At 41.2% G+C, this 23,248-nt stretch overlaps 1 protein-coding gene across 1 annotated transcript in view; it reads left to right on the top strand.

The window, feature by feature from the left end:
• Positions 1–20,566, top strand: part of nrg2a (neuregulin 2a) — a 127,108-nt gene extending 106,542 nt beyond the window's left edge. The window contains exons 6-12 of the mRNA XM_036588342.1: positions 1,471–1,529; positions 8,620–8,643; positions 11,840–11,942; positions 12,347–12,470; positions 13,426–13,553; positions 14,077–14,301; positions 18,681–20,566. Of these exons, the coding sequence (XP_036444235.1) occupies positions 1,471–1,529; positions 8,620–8,643; positions 11,840–11,942; positions 12,347–12,470; positions 13,426–13,553; positions 14,077–14,301; positions 18,681–19,395 (1,378 nt within the window). The 3' untranslated portion in view covers positions 19,396–20,566. The remainder of the gene's footprint in view (positions 1–1,470; positions 1,530–8,619; positions 8,644–11,839; positions 11,943–12,346; positions 12,471–13,425; positions 13,554–14,076; positions 14,302–18,680) is intronic.
• Positions 20,567–23,248: the final 2,682 nt, after the last annotated feature.

Here is a 23,248-nt window from a genome sequence, read left to right on the forward strand (position 1 = left end):
AAACACCAACATATTGTCGCTTTCCAAAAATAAATGTGTATCTCATTTTTTTTCCACATCATTTGAACACAGTAGCTGTCTTTTACATTGTTCAAAATAACATGAATGTTGGAAATGCTCTGAAGTCACTTGGAATAATACCTCTTTACATTAACTTACACTAAACGGTTAGAAAGTTTTTGCCTTTTCCTGGAAAGTTACTATTTTGGAGATACATGTTTTTCTTTGGGCAGCAATAATATAGAGAAAAGGTTCACATCAGGAACAAGGTCCTGAAAAAGAACTTTGAGAAAAGAGCTTAAGGTGTCATCCTCACCTTTTTATCACCAAATAAAATCATTGACCATCTGAAGTCTTTGTATGTGGGTTACATATGGCGTATCACGTGCTAGTCTCGCACATCTCAATTCAAATGCTCCTGAGCGTGCCCTAAGAAGTGCGGGCCAATTGTAACAGGGCCTTGGGAGAGGATTGCTGGACGGTAAGTGGAGCTGCAGCCTCCTCCAGCCCTCTAGCTCTTCTAGCTACAAGAGGAGGAGGTGCAGCAGATCTCTGAGTGATGAGAGATAACATGCTTGCGCTTTGTGTTTGTCCTGCAAATTGAGGGGGTAAGGCACCATTCATCAGTGGCTGCTGACTACGGCATCGCTGACTGAGTAGAGCAGAATTAGCGCTGTGAAAACATTAGCCCCATAATGCTCATTATGCACTGATGAACACTAATTTGTTTACTGGAATAACATGAATAAGCATAATTGGCCATCAAAGCCATGAATGAAAATCATGTCAGAATCACAGAGTCCCAGAACCCGACATGGCTGCACTTCGGCTCCGCTTTAGCTTGAATTACACAGATTCTGCGAAAAAAAATGTTACCGTTTTATTCCACATCACTACACTCTGCATGTTGCCAAGCATATTAAACAAATAATAGGCAAAAAATTGATTCTGTATTGGATTAGCCTCTGACCCACATCAGTGTGCAGGACTGTCAGTGCGTGAGAGCAGATAAGGGCTAAAATGTGTAATATGTGGATGTTTTTGTCATCTTGTGCCCCTCTCCTTCCTCCCAGATGTCCACCTGGATACTTCGGGCCACGGTGCTTGCAGCCAGAGCCCCTGCGGCTGCAAATGCCCAAACCTAGTGAAAGTATGTTGACTTGAGAAGCTGAGCTTCACACAGAGGAGTGGTGTCTCACTGGTACCACTGCTGCCCCTCCCTCCTCTTCTGGGCCTCCACAGTGGTGTCAGCAGTGGGACACTTCTGCCTCTGCTGTCCATAGTGCTACTCTTGTTCTAATTCCATGTTTTCTCTGCTTTTTTCTGTCTTTTTTCCCCCTATCTCTCTTATGCCCCTTTTTCTTTTGTGTTTCTCCTCTCTTCATGGTGCCCCTCTTTTCTTCCTCTTCTTCTCATCCTCCTCTTCCTCCTCCTTCTTCCTCCTCCTATGGTTTTGTTTCCTTCCATCAGGTGTCCAAATGACTTTACTGGCGATCGCTGTCAAACCTACGTTATGGCCAGTTTCTACCGTATGTCCATTTCTTCTTCTGTCTGTCAGTGTTGCATGCTGGAGCTGGAAGTGTGGAATGAGCTCCTTGTTGATAGTGGATGCTCTGCTACATGTTCTAACAAACTGAAATCAGTATGTCGCCCCATTGAGTTACAGATTCACCCTCCATACCTTACCTTTTAATGAAGCATTTTATCAATCAAAATGTGAAACTGAATCATTAGTTAACATGATAGATCATAAGCATGGTTCCTAATTTGACTGCATGCATTTCAGTGAAGGTGAATCACCTAATTTAATGCCAAACCATTATTAGATGCATCCATTTGTTGTGCTTTATGAAATGTTCAATACCAAAAATGTTTAACAAAGAAACTGCACTGTTGCTCAGTCTAAAAAATACAGTTAAACAAATAACCAGTACTTACTAACCGCAATTATAATGCTGTATATTCTATGTACATTTTAAGTAAAAACAAAAAGATCTACTTCACCAGGGACTGGACAGCTATAAATACATAGCACAAGTATTACAGTTAATCGTCAATCAGTGTCTTTACATTAACCCTTAATAATTGCTTGTTATCTTTAACAATAGCTCATTAACAGTGTATGTGATGAAGTTTGTGTAAACTGTAACTGACAATACACACCTAAAACAGTTAAAACAGAGTTATACAATTCTGAGTTTAGTGTACGTCTGAAGCCTTCTGATCCCAAATATGGTTATATCATCCACCCAAAATCTTGGGTACAAGGCTTGTCTTTAGCTTGAGCATACATGCCAGTGTTTTCAATGTCATCCCACCTGTACACAAAGCATCTCACAGAAGTGTGTCTAATTTGTGCCAATTAGACATGATCCATAAGCAAATGATTTTTAGCGGTTGGAAATTGCATTTGAAATGGTCATGACAGCTCCTTTTTTCTCACTCGCGAAGCATGAGAGTTGAGTGATACCTTAGCTGAGAAGCTGCCATCATTAGTCAAAAGAGTGGAATTGCATCTCTGGAGGCCAGGCTGACTTGATGAATCAAAAAATGCAAAGTAAGAGATTTTTAACAAGTCTTCTCAAGCCATTTTACTGGTTCAGTCAAGTTAATTTACATACAGTAAACCGTTCCTGCCCCTTCAGTCACTTTAGAAGCTCAAATATGCTCCCTTCAGGGGAATATCCCATAGATCCCCCCACCCCTACCCCCTGTGGTTCCAAGATCCTCCCCTTAATTACACTTTGGTATAGAAAAAAACCTCCTCTTCCCCAGGGTAACATGCTTTAACCACGTTACATGGCGGCATCCCTGCTGCACATGTCCATCAACTGTGGAATTACACCCAGATTAAGGAGGAGGCGAGGAATGGCTCGGGTCTGACAGTTCGTGGCCATGGGCTATTGGCTTCTACCTATGGATGCCCTTCGCACTGAACCAGGCCTTTGTGCTCCCATCAGCGTTGCTATGCTGGCAATGTTTACGTTTCAACATGACCCCTGTGTTAACACGTGTTTATTTGCAAAAGAACAGAAGATAAATCATAGGCGGATGTAAACAAAACCTTGCGAGGACGAGCTTACGGAGGTGAACGCGTTTCAGAACAGATTTCCTCTCCAAATAAAAGAATAAAGGAGGTATAATTTATGAGATGTTGTTAAGGAGGCACTCAAAATGGCACACGGCAAAAAGTATAATTTGACACAGGGCCTATTAACGTGTCATGTTATGTCATGATGTGGGATTTATCACTGCGGAATTGTTACCTTTGTTCAGGTCGCCTATCAAGTCCTTGCACGTCAGAGGTGCGTGGTTTGTTAGTGCTTGCTCTGTCAACAGCCAGCATTTCTTTCTATGCAACATAGTGTTGTTCAGTTTGGGAGGTCTAGAGAAGATTTCCAGCACGCAGGACACCCACACAGGAACAGCACTGAAATGGTGTACACACCTTCATGTTGGTGTCCCAAGCCACTATATGGCTTCTTATATATTATTATATTCTATAATAGTTTGCAGTAACGTAACATGTTGAGGATTAATCAGGTTTATTCTGAGGATACTAATATGATGTATACATATTTGTAACAATATTTGTGACAGTACCTCCTTTGGGAATTGCCAAAGCATTAATGGCGATAATAAATGCCCTGCACAATTCAATATTAATTATGTCTCACTTGTAGCACATTGAAACAAGTGGAGAAATTCTGTTGGAAGCTTTGATTCTGAATTTTCAGTCAGTACAACATTTGCTTTTTGAAACAGTAGAGATATTTTGTCCGGATTTAAATTTGATGACAAGACTGATGCATATAGTTTTGTTTTATAGAAAGAAAAAAATCCTTTTTTTGTCATTTTCAAAACAAATGAAAAAGTTATATGACTTAAATGGAACAAAATATATAAATATAAATAATAAATTTATATAAATGTAAAATTCATTGCATTAATTCCTATGCAGGGAAATTATTGGTGTCAAAGTTAACACACACCAGTAATGAATTAATAACACCTTAATGCAATAAATGATTAATGCCTCTATTTTTAGCGCTGTTTTTAATGCATTTTCCTTTTACCTTTTAAATCATCCATACCTCCTGCCTGAAGCCCAGCTGCTCGCACACTGTTGCTATGACTGTGCAATTGTAGCCCTCTCATTCAAGTACAGCTTTTAAATATCTCCAAGTTTCATTGATGGCTATCTTGATTTAAAAAAAAAAAAAGTTATTTCTGGCTACTGCCATGTCATCAATTTGTTTAGCATTGAAGCGCATGATGTCATTTTACAAGCAAAACACAAGCAATAAGTCATTTCAGTAACACTAGCACTGAAGGACGCCTTCAGCAGACTACGCTGGACAGTGCTCTGAGGAGAACTATGGATAAATCCACAAGCAGCAAACTAACAAAAAACAGCAAACAGCAAAATGAAAAGCTACAGTTCCCTGCAAAACAAGACGTGACCTAGTGCTGTGAGAGGGACATGGATTAAATTGTGGAAGAGTTGGAACATGCAGCCACTGTTGCTCTCACAGGACGTCAGTGATGAAAACTGGAAGCTCCATTCACATGATTTTCATGATTCTGGTGAAGAGTATTTTTCCACTCATACAGATTTACAATTACAGATTTTCTCTTTTTAAGGTTAAATTGAGCAAATAACAAAACAATGTAATTAATCACAATTATTCTTTTAATCAATTGACAGCCCCAAATTAAATAATTAGTTACATAATTATATTTGAATATATATCAGAACTCCCTACCCAACTCTCTCAACTTCTCTACTCGGCTCTCTACTTCTAAGCATTAAGTTCCAAAAGTTTATCAAACATGTTCTACATGATTCTGAACTGTTTTGTGAATGGGTTTAAATATAGCGGTGGCTCTCTGGAATGCAAATAGAGCTTCATCTCAATGGGAGCAGCGTGAGGAGAAGGCCGGTGGCAGCACTACAGAGGAAGACAGAAAATAAGAGCATCCTCCGTCTCTGTGTGAGCTCTGACTAATGAAACACAATACACAGAGCCGATGAGACATGATGTCACTTCCATGTGGAAGGCCCATCTGCATGTCTTAGTCCTCAGTGGCCATGCAGATGGTTCTGCGGGGAGAACATGAGGGCCGACACACCGTAGTCTAGATCTTCTGCCACTTCTCGCCGCCACTGACAAGGTCCTTTATGCCTGCCTGCCAATTAGAGCCATATCACGATATTAAAGTTCCCAAAAATGAGACAGTCTTGACATTGCCGAGTGGAAGCGTAAATGGCCTGCGGTTTCAGAGATCCCTCAGGGAGACAATGGCCTCAGATATACGGAAACACGTGCAGTGAGGTTGAGGAGGAGAGTGCTATTGGACTTAAGATCACTCTCAGACATCTGGGCCGCCTCAGCCAGCCAGGGCTATGGAATAGCATGTTGTCATGACAACAACGGGGATTTGCAGCAGCTCATGTTCAGCACATGAAGCTGTCCAGAGAAACGGTATGGCCCCAGTGCTGCGGCCCATCGACTCCTTCTCCAGCCATCCAGTGGGACTGGATTATTACATTGGATGTTATGTCACTTTGCTGTTCCACATGGGTCATGTTCAAATCGGTCCACAATCCCAGAGCCCTTCACAGGAAAAGGGTGACATTATTATGTCCTCATAGGCTACATCTGCAGTCCTGCTACATCTCTACAGTGGTTCAGATATGTGCTTTTGTAGTCAGTCAGTGTCGTAATATGATGAGTGACTTTGTTCATCAGGGCGCAGTATTCCTTAACACAGCTATGAATTATTTATAATAGACTTACAATGTTAGGTGAAATTGGCTATAATTCTGTCTACACTGACTGTTCTTTATACATACTGTTATAAAAAGAACGCACAAAATTGACCTATCCATGGTCTGCCAACAAATGCTTCACAGACCGCTAATAAAAACACCTTCTCATTAGAAATTGTTGCACACAATTAAGTTTGTGTCAAAATACCTAAACGTAGAGTTTGTTTTTCTCAAATGGTATTTAGTTTGTATGGATGTGAAAGAATAGTTCAACTGAATGTTAGTCTTTTTCACAGCTATAGCAGCTTTCAATGTTGTGTGGCTTATTTTTTTGTTGAATCTAAAGATTTCTGCCTCTATTTGCCTCTCCCTCACTCCAAGTAGTTTGACTTTATTGAAGTATTGAAGCAACATAGTACCACCTTTCTTAATGCTGGCATATAAAACATGGTTACTTTAAAAATGTATTACAGATTACAGATTACCTGTCGAAAAAAAAATTCAAACTAATCCAAAGGCTTGCTCTGTTAAGGTAATGTGGTCTTACTTTCCGATCCTATTGACCTACTTGACTTTAGTAACATAAGCAAAAACACGACGAAAACTATTTTAACAAGAGGTCTGTAACTTAACACAAGGCAAACAGTGAAACTGAACTGTGTTATGAAGCAAAAGGTATATTAATTTATGTATATTATAATTTGTTTGTGTTTTTTACCTAACTTAAAAGGCCTAACTTTTTTTTATTTTTGACAACATTAATTATATTGTATCTGCTAAAAGGCCTATATTGGTTCATAAGACTTCATATGGTGTGCAGCGCTTGGACTTGCCAATTGTGATGTAATTTGTAACTCAGCTCTTAGCGGTTTCAACAGCCCACAGAAATCAACATGTCCTGTGGTTGAAAGGCATTCATCTCATTCAAAATCTAAGTGGGAGCCAACTGTCTTAGTTTCATATAAAGATAATTTACACTTATTATAACTATGGTAATGTTAACTTACTTTAGGACGTCAGCAAATGTATTTGTAAATGTAAATTTATAGCTAGTCAAAGTGCTGAATTTTATGTAGCAACAAATAAAGGAGCTCACTTCCAGGTCAGTTTGCTGCTGTTTCTGGTAATATGGAAAAATCGAGCTAAATGCCTGATTCAAATAACTTTGCGTATATGCAGCTGATCTTAGTTCTGCCAGTAAACATAAAATACTGACTAAAATGTCTGTAGATTAGCAGAATAAAAGATTGTGAACTTCTTCAGAATTCTCTGCTGGTGCCCCTACCCCTAAAAGGCTTGATTTCATGACAAAAAATCTACCCAAACAAAACAAACACATACCACACTTCAAAATTAATACCACACTCTAAATAAAAAAAAATGTCCAAAACTTAGCTGTGCATGACAATTTCTCATTGGTTTGAATGACATTTTTTCAGCATTCTGTAAAGCTTGCCCAACCTCACAGCTATGAAAGAACACGTTTGTGGGTGGAGCATAGATAGATCCGTTTCCTTACACTTCATGGAGGGCCTCCTTGTACATGAAAGAAAGTTATTTATATCTTTCTCCAATAGTCGTGTGAATCTGAATAGAAATACATCAGTTCACTGTACCCAGAATGTCCCATAATATGAATGTAAAGACGATTTCTCTAAACAAACCACAGGAATCGCTCAGCCTGACACACACACACACAGACATGGGCACGAGCTGAACTTCCTAAGACAGGTTTTATAAACACAGCGTATGTGTTATGAACATAGTGCAGAGACATATTCAGGCTGTCAGTATGGAACAGCCTCGCACGACCACAGTGTTAACAGTCTTTACAGAGATATGTGCGCTTGGATGAGCAGTTAGGTTAAAATGGATGTGTATTGTCTTAGAATTTATCACGAGCTTGAGGGAGTGCTAATATGATATTATTATTAAGGGTGTACTTTATACCTCTGCTATTACAGTTGTAACTATACTTGCTGTCCAGGACCACTACAATGTGAAATCAGACTGTGCTAATTCTAGGAAAAATAACCGCAAAGTGCAAAGAAAACTGAGCTCGATGATACCTAACCATGATGTTGGTTTGCTAGTAACTACGTCCAACAGCATGTTCTCACTAACTGATGTCACGAGTTTACAGTTAACTCCCAAATGTAAGTCAGATTGTTGATGTCTGTAATTGTACGCTACAGCTGTAATTGCGCCCTACAGGTAAGATTTGTTTAAGAAAAATGCAAATGATTTGAAAAGTAACAAATGTACTTGCATTCTTGGATCGCTCTTGCATTTGCATACGGTGTAATTGCCTTGCCTTTAATGTGACATTAAACCTGACATAGAGAAAGTGTATGTTCTAAAATGAATAACAGTGGACATTAACGTTAATACCATATAACACATATAATGTTAACTACGTTAACTACAAAAAAAACTTATAAACAACTAACCAGAGTGCATTTCAAAATGTTTAACCCACCCTAACTGATGATTCCAAAAACCCAACTACCTGACTGACAGTGTATATGATGATGATCATGTTTCCCCCATAAGGCCTCATGGTCCCTTCTCCTACCTGTTAATCCAGAAATGCATTCTAGCCTATAGAGCAGCGTGTGGTGTGCTTGCCTGCCCCTGCATGCTCTAACAGCTCGCTGTTGACATAACTTTCAGCTGCAACATTGTGCCTCTCGCTGCCTGACTCACCCTGCTCATGTCTCCAACCTTCTCACGCCACTCACATAATGCTCATATGTGCCTACGTATGTATATCTTTCTCTTAAACTTTGTGCTTTTTTATCTCTCTTGTGCCCCCCCCTTCAACTGTCATCTTTCTGTCATGGCAGAGTCTCTTGGGATTGAATTTATGGGTATGGACCGTTCCTTCCTTAAGTAAAGCTGTTTAGACCCCTGCTGCCTTTGCCGTGCCTTCACCGTCTTCTCTCCGATGGACTCTAAAGCAAATGAACACATTGATTAACAAATCAATCTGTCCATCAGCCCTCGCTGCGTACAGCACAGCCTCTCTTTCCTGGTGTCAGCATGAGGATCTGTATCTGCAGCCCTCATCCCGTTGGGGAAAGCTTGACGGAGGGTTCAAACGGCCCCTTTGTCTTTTTCCTCGCTCTAAACGAACCCAGAGAAGATTTTCTCCCCGCGCTTACAAAGTGCTGCGTCAGAAGCAGTTTTACAGTCAGCAGGCTGAATCTACTTAAACGTTAAAGTGACACTTCAGCGCCTGTGTAGAACTGCATGGGAAGTTTTTTATAATCCCTCGGCAAAAGAAGTCATATGTAATTTTCTCTTTACTCAGAATAAAGTTGTTTAGCTAAAACATATTTATTGTCTAAAGTTGGCCTTGTTAGGTAGTCACCAGAGTTACAAGGCTAATGTGGCTAACAAGTAATGGAAGGGTATACCACAATAATTAGCATCATGCCTAAATCATCACATCCTTGCCTCAAAATGCGTCCAGTTGTTAAATAATCTCAAACAGACTTGCCTATGTGGTTTCCGGCATTGTAAGACTTAATGTTGTGTATGAAAATGACCAAGAGCATTGGTTGAGGTTGATGTGCGTAAGCCTCGGCCACCCTCTGTTTACCTCACAGTAAACATAACAAGTGGATAGCTTCAAGTGAATTTGTTTGTGTACACTAGAGTAGTGATAACACTGCTAAGAGCGCAATTACGTTCCACCTGGCCAGTTTAGATCCAAGTTGTGTCACCTGCTCGTCATCCTCACTCACGCAAGTCCCCTCATCAAAGCTTCCTCAGCCACCGTTTGATTATGCTATTAGACGTCATTCTTTTTAAAAGCCTGGCTTGTTTACCAAACACTAGGTAAAGTAAAGCCTGCTGAATTATACCTGCATCCTTTTTGCTTTGATATGGGAAGTGGATGCTGGACTGCGGCTTAACTTGGGTGAATTCCCACATCTTTCAAAATTCCTAAAAAGTGGATGAGTGCTGCAGATAAGAACCGGTTCTTTTCTGAGCAACAAGCTCTACACATGCTCTCTGCTCTTCTCTTCTTGTCTCATCTCATCTATTTCTTTTTTCTTCTTGTCTCATCCCGTCCCACCTTGTCTTTTCTCTTTTGTCTCTCCTCTCATGTCTCCTTTCTTCTCTTTGTTTTCTTTCTTTTCTGTTTATTTCTCTTCTCCTCTTTTCTCTTGTCTTCTGTTCTTGTCTCATCATGTCTTGTCTCTTCCCTGTGTGTCTTTTTTTCTATTTGTATCTTTTTTCGTCTCCTCTTCTCTTGTCTTCTCTTCTCTTCTCTTCTCTGGTTTTAATCTTCTCATCTCCTTTTTTCTCTTGTCTTAATCCTCTCTTCTCATCTCTTCTCTTTTGTCATCTCTTCTTGTCTCACCTCATTGCATCTTCTCTCTTCTCTTTTTATCTTTTCTGTTTGTCTCTTATTTCGTTGTCTTCTTCTGTTCTTATCTGTTGTCTCATCTTGTTGCGTCTCTTTCATTGATCTCTTCTTTTCTGTGTCCTTTCTTCTCTTTGTTCTTTTCTCTTATCTTCTCATCTTCTCTATTTGTATGTCTTCTCACCTCTTCTCTTTTCTCATGTCTTTTATTATCTTCTCTTGTCTCTTTGCCTCTTCTTTTGTTTGTCTCTACTCTTATTCTTCTTCTCTTCTCTTCTCTTCTCTTCTCTTCTCTTCTCTTCTCTTCTCCCATAATTTTCTCCGTACTCTCTGCCCTCTCTCTTTCTCCTCTATGCTCTTCTGCTCTGTCCTCCTATTTTTATGTCAGAGCACCTTTTCGCCGTTCTCTCCCTGCACCCCTGAGATTCCTGCTGCTGTCTTGTACTTCAGTTGAAAATTGGACACCGTCTGTGTTTTGTTTTGCTCTTCCTGATTTTATTTTCAGGCTTTCAAACCTGCTCTCCCATCCTCTGTCATAAATAGCATGCCAGACTCCATTAGCACGCTGTTTATATGACCTTTCTTGATTTACCTATTTTTTTCTGTTACAGCCTTTGTTTTCCCTTGAAAATGACCGGATGGACTTGAAATTATGAAATTATGTGTAAATTTGGGCTACCTGAAGAGGGGACTGAAGTTTAGAGATGCAGAAAAAATAGTGTACACAATTGACTCTGCAGAATTAGCCCCCAGAGCCCCTGATTCCCCTCTCTGGCTCTGCCCTTCACACCCACTCTGTAGTGTGGAACGCATCACAGCTGGATGATATCACTTTTAATTATTAGATGTTTTCCCTGTGCTCTTACCGTCCTGTAGCATTGCCCCAAACTGCTCTTCTGTTAAAGTCCATCTGACCGTTAAAAGGTTTATTTTCCAGGAAAACACAACAGGCTGAAACATTTTCTTTTTTTGTTTTGTTTTTTAAATTCAGTTTCTAGTTTCTTTCGATTTGTGCTCAAGTTTCTGCAAAGTTTATGGACAGTTAAGTGAAATGCAGTAATTGTAGTTGCTGTAATTAAAAACCTGTAATTAGCTTCACCACTTAGAGTCCTGACCTGCAACTCTGATTGCATATGTTATGTAATCTCCATTAATCTGGCTTGACTCGTAGAGTCATCTGTACTTGCGCTGGCCTGTGAATCGGCCTGAATCACGATGCCCTCCAGTGGATGGAAGCATTATATGGAATCAGAGAGGCAGGTTTCGTCAGGGCCTTCAGGGATTCCCTTTAGCATAGGCCCATCCACCCTCGCAGCCATGGTAATGATGCGAATTATGGCTCACACAAGCACTTTCCACTGCTGAGTTGGCCCATTAGAGATGAGCAGAGAGGCCTAGGCATGTTCCACTGCTGTGATTAACCCTCATCCCCATGCAGCTAATAAGTGTGTAGATCTCGCCTCCTCTGCAGAACCTGAATCTAGGTTCCTAGATAGTGCTCTTAGGGCCCTGGTTCTAGCAGGGCAAGAGCAAGAGGTGGTTGGGGCCAGGCCAGTGGTTTTGGTATTACAGCATGCAGTGGAAAGTGTTTAACAGGGTTTGGATGTGAGGAGATGAATAGTGGTTTTAATGGAGTGAACATGAGAAGATAATGACTGTTCTCTGGTTGTGCTGTGTGTGGTATGGTGCAGAGGCAGAGGAGCTGTATCAGAAGAGAGTCCTGACAATCACAGGCATCTGCGTGGCTTTGTTGGTGGTGGGCATCGTGTGTGTGGTGGCCTACTGCAAAACCAAGTGAGTACCACAGCAGCTTCACCTAGTCCGGTCAAAAATTAGTGAAGAAGCAAGTGTTATCGGGGTATAGTACCCTTGTACACTCTTAAAATGAAGGTTCCTAAATGGTTCTTGGCTTTGAGGTACTGTTCTAGGAATTAGCTTTTAACTGGTACAGAACCTTTACATTGTGAAAAGGATCCTCACACTTGCTCATCTCATTTACTAAAATGATTCTTTAAAGAAATTAAAAAGCATTTGTGGCATCACTCCAAGCAACTCTTTAAGTCCCTGTTTATTTTTAAGAGTGTACTGTGTCTGGGCTTATTTACATCCAGTGCTTATTGAGTGTGTGATATATATGAGTGTGATTCCGGGCTGGTGTCTGAAAGAGTGACGCTGCCTCACTATAGCCTCCCCCCCAGGAAACAGAGGAAGAAGATGCACAATCATCTACGGCAGAACATGTGCGTTGATCACCCCAACCGCAACCTGGCCAACGGCCCCAACCACCCAGGCCCCGGCCCTGAGGAAATACCCATGGTAGATGTATGTCCTTCAGGCCAGAAGTATACCCCATGCTGGTGCTCAAATGCAACTACTTTTAGCTTCACACATTCCATCTTGCATTCTAAAACATGTCAACTGAAAATGCATAAGCCGCATTCTGAAAGCTGCAGCAGTAGTCACTTTATATGGGATAAAATATTAAAAATGTAATTTCCCCAAATTACCATAGCCTGCATATAAATGTCAACATTACGCAAAAGGCACCATCCTCAATAACAATAACAACACGGTGCACGGTTGTGTCTATTAGCAGGTTTTCTTCTTACATGAATTTGATTCAAAATGGACTGCTATTACAGAGGGAGCACCAGGTTCAGCCAATTGCAGAATGTAGTTCACTCTGGAATTATTACTGTCAGACTACAGTCATTGCAGATTTGTACTGGATTAAATGCACCCCTTGAACTCTTTTTAATCTTAAGACTTAATAAGCAGCTACTGTGGATTATTCGGTTATGCTCCGAATTTAATATGTAAAGCATGTGGTTATGGCAGTTTGGAATTAAAGTGTCGGCCACATACAGGTCCCTAGGCTTTAGGAGGTCACAATATAGTTTCTCCCCAGTTGCAACATTTTCTTTTCTTTTTTCACCTGTGCAACTATTTAAGCAACACTCTTCAACCATTACATTTTTTTTTTATTGTTGTTGCTATTGCAAAAATAGCCAATACAGTTCAGAAAGACACTAATTGGTACTCTATTGCCCTCTTGAGTACTGAGATTTATAACCCCCATAGTAACGTAAGAACACATATTGAGTATGTAGTACAACAGGACTGTGAATTTGCAGTGCAGAGCATTGTCATATGCATTTCTGTACTTGCGTGGGGTATATTTCTGGCCTTTTGCCCTTTCAAAGTACTCTGCTTCAGTTAAGTCTGAATTTCTGTAGATCAGCTCTCCTGTCTGACAGCATGTGTCTGCCGGTTGCAGTATATCTCAAAGAACGTCCCAGCCACAGAGAGAGTGATCAGACACGGAGCGGAGGCGTCATTCTCCGGCAGCCGCCAGTCTTCCAGATCCCACAACTCCTCCACCCGAGCCCACTCCTCCACACACAGGTACGGCTGCCAGAGCATACTCCATTCCATCAGTGCAGCAGATGTGAGTGTATTGTGTGTGTGTGTGTGTGTGTGTACTTCGTGCCTTTGGCCCCTGCTCACCATGCACTGAGGTCATGCTCCACTTGCCCTTTACCTGTGTCCTATGTCTATTTTACGCTTACTCAACATTCCTTCCTCTCCGCTCCCCTCACCAGGCTCTAGTGTGGAATTTCAGCAAAGACTCCTTTTCCAGATTCAAAGCAGTTTGGTGTTTTTTACTTGATTTATATTAAATGACTGTTCATTTGCAGTTATTTAATTACATAATGTATTACGTAGCAGGCTACATAACAAATTACATTCACAGTGAATTCATGGCATGTAATTCATTACATGTTTATGTTAAATTTACATTTGCTGTACATTCTACATCAACAAACTGAGGCCTCCACTTCTAACTTTTCCATTTCTTTTAATGATGAAAAATGCCTTTCGTCATTCTATCTCTTTCTTTTCCTTCCTCTTTTTCCTGCTGTGTCAGACATGAGGAGAGAACATGGAGTCTGGAGCGGACGGACAGTGTGCTGTCAGACTGTCCCTCGGGCATGCTGTCGTCCTCCGTGGGGACCAGTAAGTGCAGCAGTCCCGCGTGTATGGAGGCGCGGGCACGGCGAGCCGCTCACTGTGGCTACCCTGAGCCCCACCGGCCGCCCCTGCAGTACGGAGACTCCTTCGACTCGCTCGGCGACTCTCCGCATAGCGACAGGTGTGCGGGAGACCCCCTTACCCTGTAGCTGTGGCACATACGGTGCATAGCTATCTAGCTATCTATATTGCTGAGCTATCTCGCAGTGATAACAACCAGAAAGATTCAGTGGCACATGCACACACACTGCTGACTGGAAATCGATTCTTAGATGCATCACAATTCTCTCTTAAAAGCTTATAATAAGACTTTAATATGGGTTTACACATCATTTTCCTTTTTTTTGTGAATAATGTCCACAGTACTAAACAATTCTTAGGAAATTTAGACCCTTTATTATGCTGTTAAAAATGAGAGGTCAGCTTAACTCAAAATGATATAGTAACTGATTACATGGCTTTTCTTGAGTCGGCTCAACTTGAGGACACAAGAGTTCACCCAGCTCAAACTTCTTAGTTGAGTCTTGATTTTTTAGTTCTGCATCTCAGTTAGGTAGATGAAACACATTTGTTTTTATACTCATTTTCACCCAGCCAGGATTCTTTCCATCACACAATCCCACTTGACATTTTTTTCCTCTTGGGTGCACAGTTATGAATGGCTATGGCATTGCTGAGGTTTAAACTTACGACCTCCTGTTTAGTTGATTGCTAAGTCTGCTGCACCACTCAAGAACATGAAAAGCAACTTAGATTTTGTGTCCATAAAGTTTGGGTGAACACTGGTGTCCACAATTTAAGTCAACTCAAGAAAAGCCACACAATAAGACTTCTCATTTTTACAGCATATATATTGTATTCAATATGCCATGAACACAAAAGAGTAAAATAAAAGTTAAAAAGATCAAATAAACATGCTGTTTCACTAGTTTGGCTTAAATCTATCAGATTGTGAAACATAAAGACAAACAGTGCTGGGAAAAAATATTTGCCCCCTCCCAATTTTTGAATATTTGTCACATGTGAATGTTTCAGACCATCAAAGTACATTTAATATTAGACAAATATAACCCAAGTGAACATAAAATGCTGTTGATGTTAAATGATGATTTCATTTACTGAAGGAAAAATGCTGTTCAGGCCCTCCTAGCCCTGTGTGAAAAAGTAATTGCCCCCTTAGCTACTAAATCAACCAGTTAACCAAATTCAGTTGACTATTGGGTTCAATTTCTCTAGCCACACTCGGGCATGATTACTGCCAGACCTGTTAAATCTAAACAATACTTAAATAAAACCTGTCTGGCAATGTGAAGCAGGCTAATTTGTTGGATAATCTGAAACATTTAAATTTGACAAATTAGCAAAAATCGACTAGCACTATAGGCCTATAGACATAAGAAGACATAAGCCATGTGTAGGCCACATTCAAATTCAGTAAGGTCATGCTACTTGCAGAGATACGAATACAGATGGATCATAGTCTAGGCTAGAAATTGAAAATCAAGATGCATAAAGAATCTTAATAGTCACGTCTTGGTACCCTGAATCAAAATAGAATCAAATCGTGAAGTGTCTAGTTATGCTGATTAAAATAATGAACAGCTGATGCTGTTTTAAAATCGAGAAACTAGTCAGCAGAAACAGTTAAAAACAGCTACCATGAAATAAAATCTTTATAAATTAAATGCAGAGAGCATTTTTCAGAGCTGTTTCTAAATATGAATTGTATCTGGCCTGAGTTTATCTAGGTGAGTTTTGGGGATTTTTATTCATCACTTTCATACTGTATGATTAGATGCTTCAACAGATTGCTTGCTGAGTTTAGGCTACTTCCCATGCTCGCACTGCACTGCTCATATTCACAATCAGAGTCACGCAGTCAGCTGACACACCAAACACGCACACGTGCAAATTATGTCCAAGAACAGGCATGGATAATACATACAGAGATAATTCATGATCTCAATGCATCATGCGTAATTTATTTTGTTATTTTCAAGACGTACAAGTAGTAGCAGTTTTGAATAAGACATTAACTGTAATGTGAATACAAAAATTTAAACTGTAATGGATTACACAACTTCATTACAAGAATACAAAGTGTTCACATCACTGTAATGCGTGCCTTTGTAGCATGTTATGCTCAACACTAACACACCCACTAACACACCCACTTCAGCTCAGGAGGAGTTTGTTAAATAGCTGATGAGTTGAATCAGGTGTGTTAGAGCAGGGAAAGCTTGAAAATTAGCAAGGATAGGGGCACTCCAGGACCTGGCTTGGGGACCACTGGGTTAGCGAATTCAGCTCCAGTGCACTGTGGCTCCAGCATGCAGCTGTTCAGGCTGGCTCTGAGAGAGGCTCAGTGAGGGTAGAGAGGTCAGGCTGATCCCGCTGCTTCACATTCACACTGTTTGTGCCGGAGCGCAGAAAGGAGCTAGCCCACGGCCAGCTGTATTTACGGTTATCTCTCGCCTGCAAGCCGCCCCCACCACTGAGCAACAGCCAAAACAGGAGGATTTATACCGTGAGGGGTTCATTAAGTCAACAAGAGCTGAACAACACATTATCTCAGGAGGGTTAGGCAGGTCTCTTGTGCACTGCTCTGTCCTCCCTCTCTTTCTCCCACTCCCTCTCCTCTCTCTCGCATGTTGCTATCTGCCCTCAGGCCCCCTGCACATCTGTGACAGGCCAGGCCAGTGTGAATTTATCTGCTCAACCTGATCTCTGGCCACCGCTCTCCAAGCCCTCTTTCCAATTTACACGACAGAGGCCACGTGATAAGACCAGATAAGAGAAATAGGATGTCTGCTCTTCCTCTGCCATGAAAGAAATTTCTCCTTCAGTGGTGTTAAGCAAAATTGGTGGGTCTTGTGGCCAAGTTTGATGTGACGGACACCTACAGGAAAGAGCATACATTGCTGAGTACTGGGCAGAGATCTTAGTATTTTTTTCAGCAAGTTAAGGTTTACTATTGTTTTTAATGTTGTCCATTTTTTTCTCAGCTAAGGTTTCCACCACAAGCTCAGTGGGAGGTCATTGTAATAACGCAAATATGGTGAAAAACATGCACAGATTGGATGCTTTGAACCAATCAGATCAGTGCAGTAATGCTTACTAAATCTAATTTATTTATAATTCTGTTGTTTAGTCTAATTTTATACAGTGTTTTTTTATAAGCAAAAGCACACTTACTGCCCAGATAAATACGTGTAAACTATTTTCTCAGGTGGCCTAAGACTTCTGTAAAGAACTGTACGAGTGGATCATCCATCTGACCACATGTTGCAGTTTACAGCGTGAAGTCACCCTATAGTGGTCGATAGTGGCACTGCTGATTTTCTTTAATCTTCGTTCGCAGTGGAACTTCTGATTTGCCAGTGAGCCTCTCAGCTGCTGGGCCTTAATGTGCACACTCTAATTTTCCTAGTGCGGCAGCAAATGTGGGAGGACATGTTTACATCACAAGGCAACAAACATTGCATCAACTTAAACACTGCAGACTTCTTAGAAGTTTTAGTGCTCATCACACGCTAAAAGCCCAAGGCTCATCTGTTAGTAATGTGTGTTTTTGGTGGGGCACTTCTCTTATTTTCTCTTCATGAAAACATTTGACTCACACTAGATGTATATGCTCCTTGAAAACCTCTCTTTCCAGCTTTCTCTCTCTCAGTTCTGGATCTGTGCTGTGTTGACGTTATTGAGAAAACTCAGGGCTATTATCCTGAGAGGCCTCAATATTTCAACCCTAGAGTTAATACTGTAATGTTGATATACATGTTGATATACATACATATAGATATTGATTTACATATGTAATTACATAATTATTTATATGTCATTACATAAAAAAATTACATAGACGTAATGAATGACATTTACAACAAGATTACATTGTGTATTGGCTATATTAATTATTGAGTACTGTTTGCTTCTGGACTTGTACTGTACTATTTGTACTACACATTATAGTATTCATTTCATTGTCAAGAAATTTAAAAATGAAAAAATATATATTTTTCCTGCAAAACAAGACTGTCCACAGAAAGATAACTTTGAATTGTGTCCATCTGCAGACCCAGATAGTCTGTAGCAGTTTTAGACCAACATTTTCACAGCATGATGTGACTTTAGAGTTGCTGCCAATGTTGTGTATACTATTAATAACGTGTAACACTAAATGTTGACATTATTATGTTCCTAAATAGTACATGGCCTTTTTGTTGGAAAATGATAAGGAAATAAATTATGGTCAATGACAGCTATTATATTCTTTTCAAACATTTTAAAATAATTGATCATAGTCTTTTATTATGAAAAATTGCTTACAAGCTAATAATAACTAGCTAACAGTAACCCTAACCCTTACCTATGATGACTAGGGGCCACAAACCTAAAACTGCACCCTGAATCTGCAGGTGTGGAACTGCTGCTGACTCTCTGGACCTGTAGATGAATGACGTTGATAACTTCATCAAATTCTCTATGCCCCTCCTGTAGGTACGTGTCGGCTCTGACCACACCGGCCCGTCTGTCTCCAGTGGACTTCCACTACTCACTGCCCCAGCAGGTGCCTACCTTCCAGATCACATCTCCCAACGCCAGCCACGCCGCATCCTTGCCTCCGGCTGCCCGCGCCCCCTACCCCCCGCCCCAGGAGGAGGAGGACCATCCGCTGCTGCTGCGGCGCTACCAGGTTCCCCTGTACGAGGCACAGCGATACCAGCCCTACCGTCAGCAGCATCAGCAACGGCAGAGCTACCTGCGGGACAGCCCGGGCAGCCTACCGTCCAGCCCCCAGCTGCCGGCCCAGGATGAGGAGTACGAGAGCACGCAGGAGTATCCTGCCTCATCTTCCTCACTGGAGCAACCAAAGAGAAGCGGCCGGCGCAGCTGGCGCAGGTCCAGACTGAATGGGCACGTGGCGCCAAGGGGTTACCGGCCGCCCCGGGACTACGGCTCGCGCAGCTGTCTGTCGGACAGCGGCTCCGAGGAAGAGGAGGAGGAGGAGGGCGAGAGCACGCCCTTCCTCAGCATGCAGAACATGAGCATCCCCGAGCCCTCCACCATCTACAGGCCCGCGCCCCCTGCGGCCTCAGACACGCGGACTCCTCACAGTGCCGCCGGATGCCACGCGGCCCGCTCCAGCACACAGGGCAGCAGCAGCAGCAGACAGACGCACGCGCGCTCCAAACCGGACAGAGCTGCCCACTAAAAGAGAGACAGCCCACCCTACTCCCCCACCCCCACAAAAATGTGTATAACTATAGACCTGCACCTATAAGAAATATTTTTATTTTATATAACTAACAGATATTCTAAACAAATGAAATATTTATTTTCATTTTAGCAAAAAAGTTGTCTACTAGTTATCAGCAAAGACTTTTTTATAGGGAAAACTCTATTTATATGTACATTTTGATTTACAGCATAAAAGAAAAAAAAGACGTGCCAATTTTTTCACAACTTAAAGAAATAGAGTAATATTGTGGTGCCTTTTGCTGTATGCCGATGCCAGAGGGCCAGTGGAGTTTTTTGTAGCCTTTCTTATACGGACGCCTCATTTTTTATACACGTTTACTGTTCTGTTATCTCTTTTTGGCCTTTTTTTTCCTTTCTGTTTTCCAGGTTGTGTTGTTTTGGGAGCTGACCCACCATTTGAGCTGTGACATTGCCCCCTCCCCAACCAATCACACACACGTCATGCAATATAAACCACTCTAACTTAAGGTGTATGTTTACAAGAATATAATTCATACAGATGTTCAATGATTATGTTGCTTTTCTAACAGGAGCTCAAAGACAAATGCAACTGGGGAGGGGGCTTTTTTTCCCTATGAAAAGGGAGAGAAGTGTGTGTGATTTGTGTCCGGATGTCAGACCAAATGTGTGTAGATCTGTCACACACCACTGCAAGGTGTGTGTTCAGAGAGAGGGAGAGGCCTAGGAGGGAGTGTGGCTTCTGAGAGTAATGCTGCTGTTGTCCAGCTATCAGATGTTTCACAGTACTATTGGAGCACTATTGGAGCTGGGTTAGTTTTAGCAGGGGAGGTTGTAAATTGTTTTAAGGGATTCAACTGGCCAATTCATGCAGTATAAAGTTGTTTTGTAGGTTCCCCCTATTACCAAAGATTGAATGTCATAGCCCAGATGTACGCAACTAGCATTACGCAACCGGTGCAGCGCTCAGGCTGTGCCCGAAATGGACCCCTTTTCCTTCATCATGCTCTGTAGAGGGAGACAATTTAGTTGACTAATTAACCACAAAAACACATGGATCAATAAATGAATTCAGACACTTCTTAATCAACCTGTATCAGCATTCACCAGTCGCATAAACAAGCCAACATCAGTTGCTTGTATCAGCAGAACTTTCTCCTGAAATGATCCTTTTTAAAGAAATGCCATGTCTGACTCTTGAAAAATAGCTGTAAATGTCCTGTCAGGCTATTTCGACCCATCAGTGTAATGCTACTAGACACAAATGGTAAGTTAAACATTAATGTTCTGTGGTGTTCACAAGAGATTGTGGGGAAACTGTAGTGCCCTCTATATCATTCTGTTTTACAAGTGAGACCCTTAGATATAGATGACAGTGCCCTAAAACACTATAGGGATCCATTTCAGTCACACTCTCACTAACAATAACAACACAGATCATGGCCATGTCTATTAGTTTATTACATTACACTGAGGTCAATCAAACAGGACTACAAATAATGAGGGAGCTCCAGGTTCATCTAGAGTCCTTATAGTTAAGTCTGTCCCCTCACCGGCTCTTGGCAACTTCCTTCGACACTTGTTTTCAATCATGCAAGACTGGGTTCCTGTATACTTGAATGGGGAGAGACCTGTAAGCCCAAAAAACTGCATAAATAATTGAATTGAAATGGAGGGTTGGACTTCTTATAATACATGAAGTAATACAATAATGATTTCTTAATAAGCTGTAAGTTATGAACCTTCTCCTCCTCTTCTGATGTAATGTCTTTGGTCCAGCAAAATACAGAAGGTAATTCACTCCACAATGATTACTTCTCAAATTAAAAACTACAAACATTGAAGATTCTTGCTGGATTAAAATCACAGATCTCATTGATAATCACTTAAGTTATAGCACCTCCCCAGGTAAAACAAATCCGACTCGAATGGGACTTAAGATTGCTGACCTAGGATCGTTGCCTTGTGTCAGGTTAGACCCCGAAAGGCAGAAACAGGTCCTAGATCGGCTGTCTGTGCAGAGAGATGCCTGGTAGGTGTTGAGGTTTTGGTGAGTGCTTACAGCTGCCTTGATTTCCTTTGCGTTACTTACAGCGTAAGGTTTGTCACTGAAGAGCCTTGTCAATCCAAAGGGGGATAGCGGATATGCAGTGGGGGGAGGGGGGTCTGCAGGCCTGACCTTGGCTGTCAGTACTAATGGCTTGTGGCAGATAAGACAGAAATAAAAGCGTACCATCCATTCAATCCAGCTTAGCCTTCCATTCCCAACCATTCATGCTGTCAGTGTGGCGGACAGAGAGCAAGAGAGAGAGAACAAGTGTGAGAGAGGGATAGCCACACCGTCTCAGGACTCCTCCCCAAAGCCCCAGCCCCATCCCAACCTCCCTCCATCAGGGGTCTGAAGAGAGAGAGGAAGACCCTCACAGGTTGATGGATGTGCCGGCCTCCCTCTCATTCCCTGCATACACACACAGGGAGAGGGAGGATGGAGCAGGATCACCTAACACACACTCACCCTCACACAAACACAAGACAAATAGCTGTGAAACTTCCGAGGGGTCATGAAAATGCCAAAATATGCAAACTTTCTATTTTGCTCCTGTTCGATGACATTCTTTTTTTTATTTTCTGAAAGAACAATAGTGCATTGTGTGGAAAACTGTGATGCCTGTCGTGTGTCTGAGTTTAGTTCCCCTTATTTCCAATCAATGAGACCACCAAACAGTGCAAACTAGCTTTAGAGTAAATTTATTATTATTGTTATTATTATTATTATTATTATTGTTATTATTATTATTATTATTATTATTATTATTATTATTATTATTATTATTATTATTATAGGAAACCATATAAACATTTTTTTTCATATGCAAAAATGATACCAAGCCATGGCTCCGCCTCCATTTTTGAAGCAGTCACTGTTACATGTTCACTGATGGCCGTCACTCTTAGTCCAAACCAACCAAACTTGCGAGCAACTGCACACAGCTAATTCTGCGTGAGTGAGAGGTCTTCTCTGCCATTCAGGACCTGTCACTGTCAGTAGCGTTGCTTGTCGTACACAAATTCATAAGCATTTGTTTTTCAATTGGTCACCATGGTCTAAAAACAGGCCACTGTCAACACATTGCCTCCTCATTTTGGAAGGTAAATATGACTTGTAAACAGGTCAAAAGTTGAAGGAACACATCACTGGCATAGATAAGCTAACACCAGACCCAATAAATGGAGGAAAATGAAGATGATCTCTAAAAAAGGGCGGCATGTACTTCCACAAGTTGTGATTAATCTAGTCGAAAAAAAAAATATAAAGAATTTACTAGGTAGGTCCTAAAACGATTCTATTGCAGTATTGTGACGGCACAAAGGAATAGAGATTTTCTAAAACTAAGACTTTTTGTTTTGTTTTTTTTTTCCTTGCACTTTGAAGGCCAGAATCTATTTGTTCCCTGCCCTGGCGTTTTTGGATCTTATTTGTATGTTTGAGAAATGCAAAACCAGACAGTGCTTCTCTAGTTAGTTTAAATGTGATATCCCTTTCCCCTCTCCAAACCCCTCTAGACTCTGACCGTTTCTGTTTCTACCGTTCTTCCTCTTGAGTTTTCTCCTCGCTTGAGAAGTTTGAACACCTCTCCTCTGCATGTCCTTGTGGTCAAGGTTAAATGGGTGCATGGTAAAAAGCAGCAGATGATTTTTTTCCCCCCTCCGAGTCGGTGAAAGTGTATTTCATTTACTATTCAGCAATAAAAAAAGAATCTTTTCCCCATGTCCATTCTTGGAATATGCTAGAAAAAAAGAAATACATGCCAGATTGTCATAGATTGTAAAATAAAAATTGAAAACAA

The sequence above is a fragment of the Colossoma macropomum genome, unplaced genomic scaffold (assembly GCF_904425465.1).
Source record: "Colossoma macropomum unplaced genomic scaffold, Colossoma_macropomum, whole genome shotgun sequence".
In the NCBI taxonomy this organism is placed as follows: Eukaryota; Metazoa; Chordata; class Actinopteri; order Characiformes; family Serrasalmidae; genus Colossoma; species Colossoma macropomum.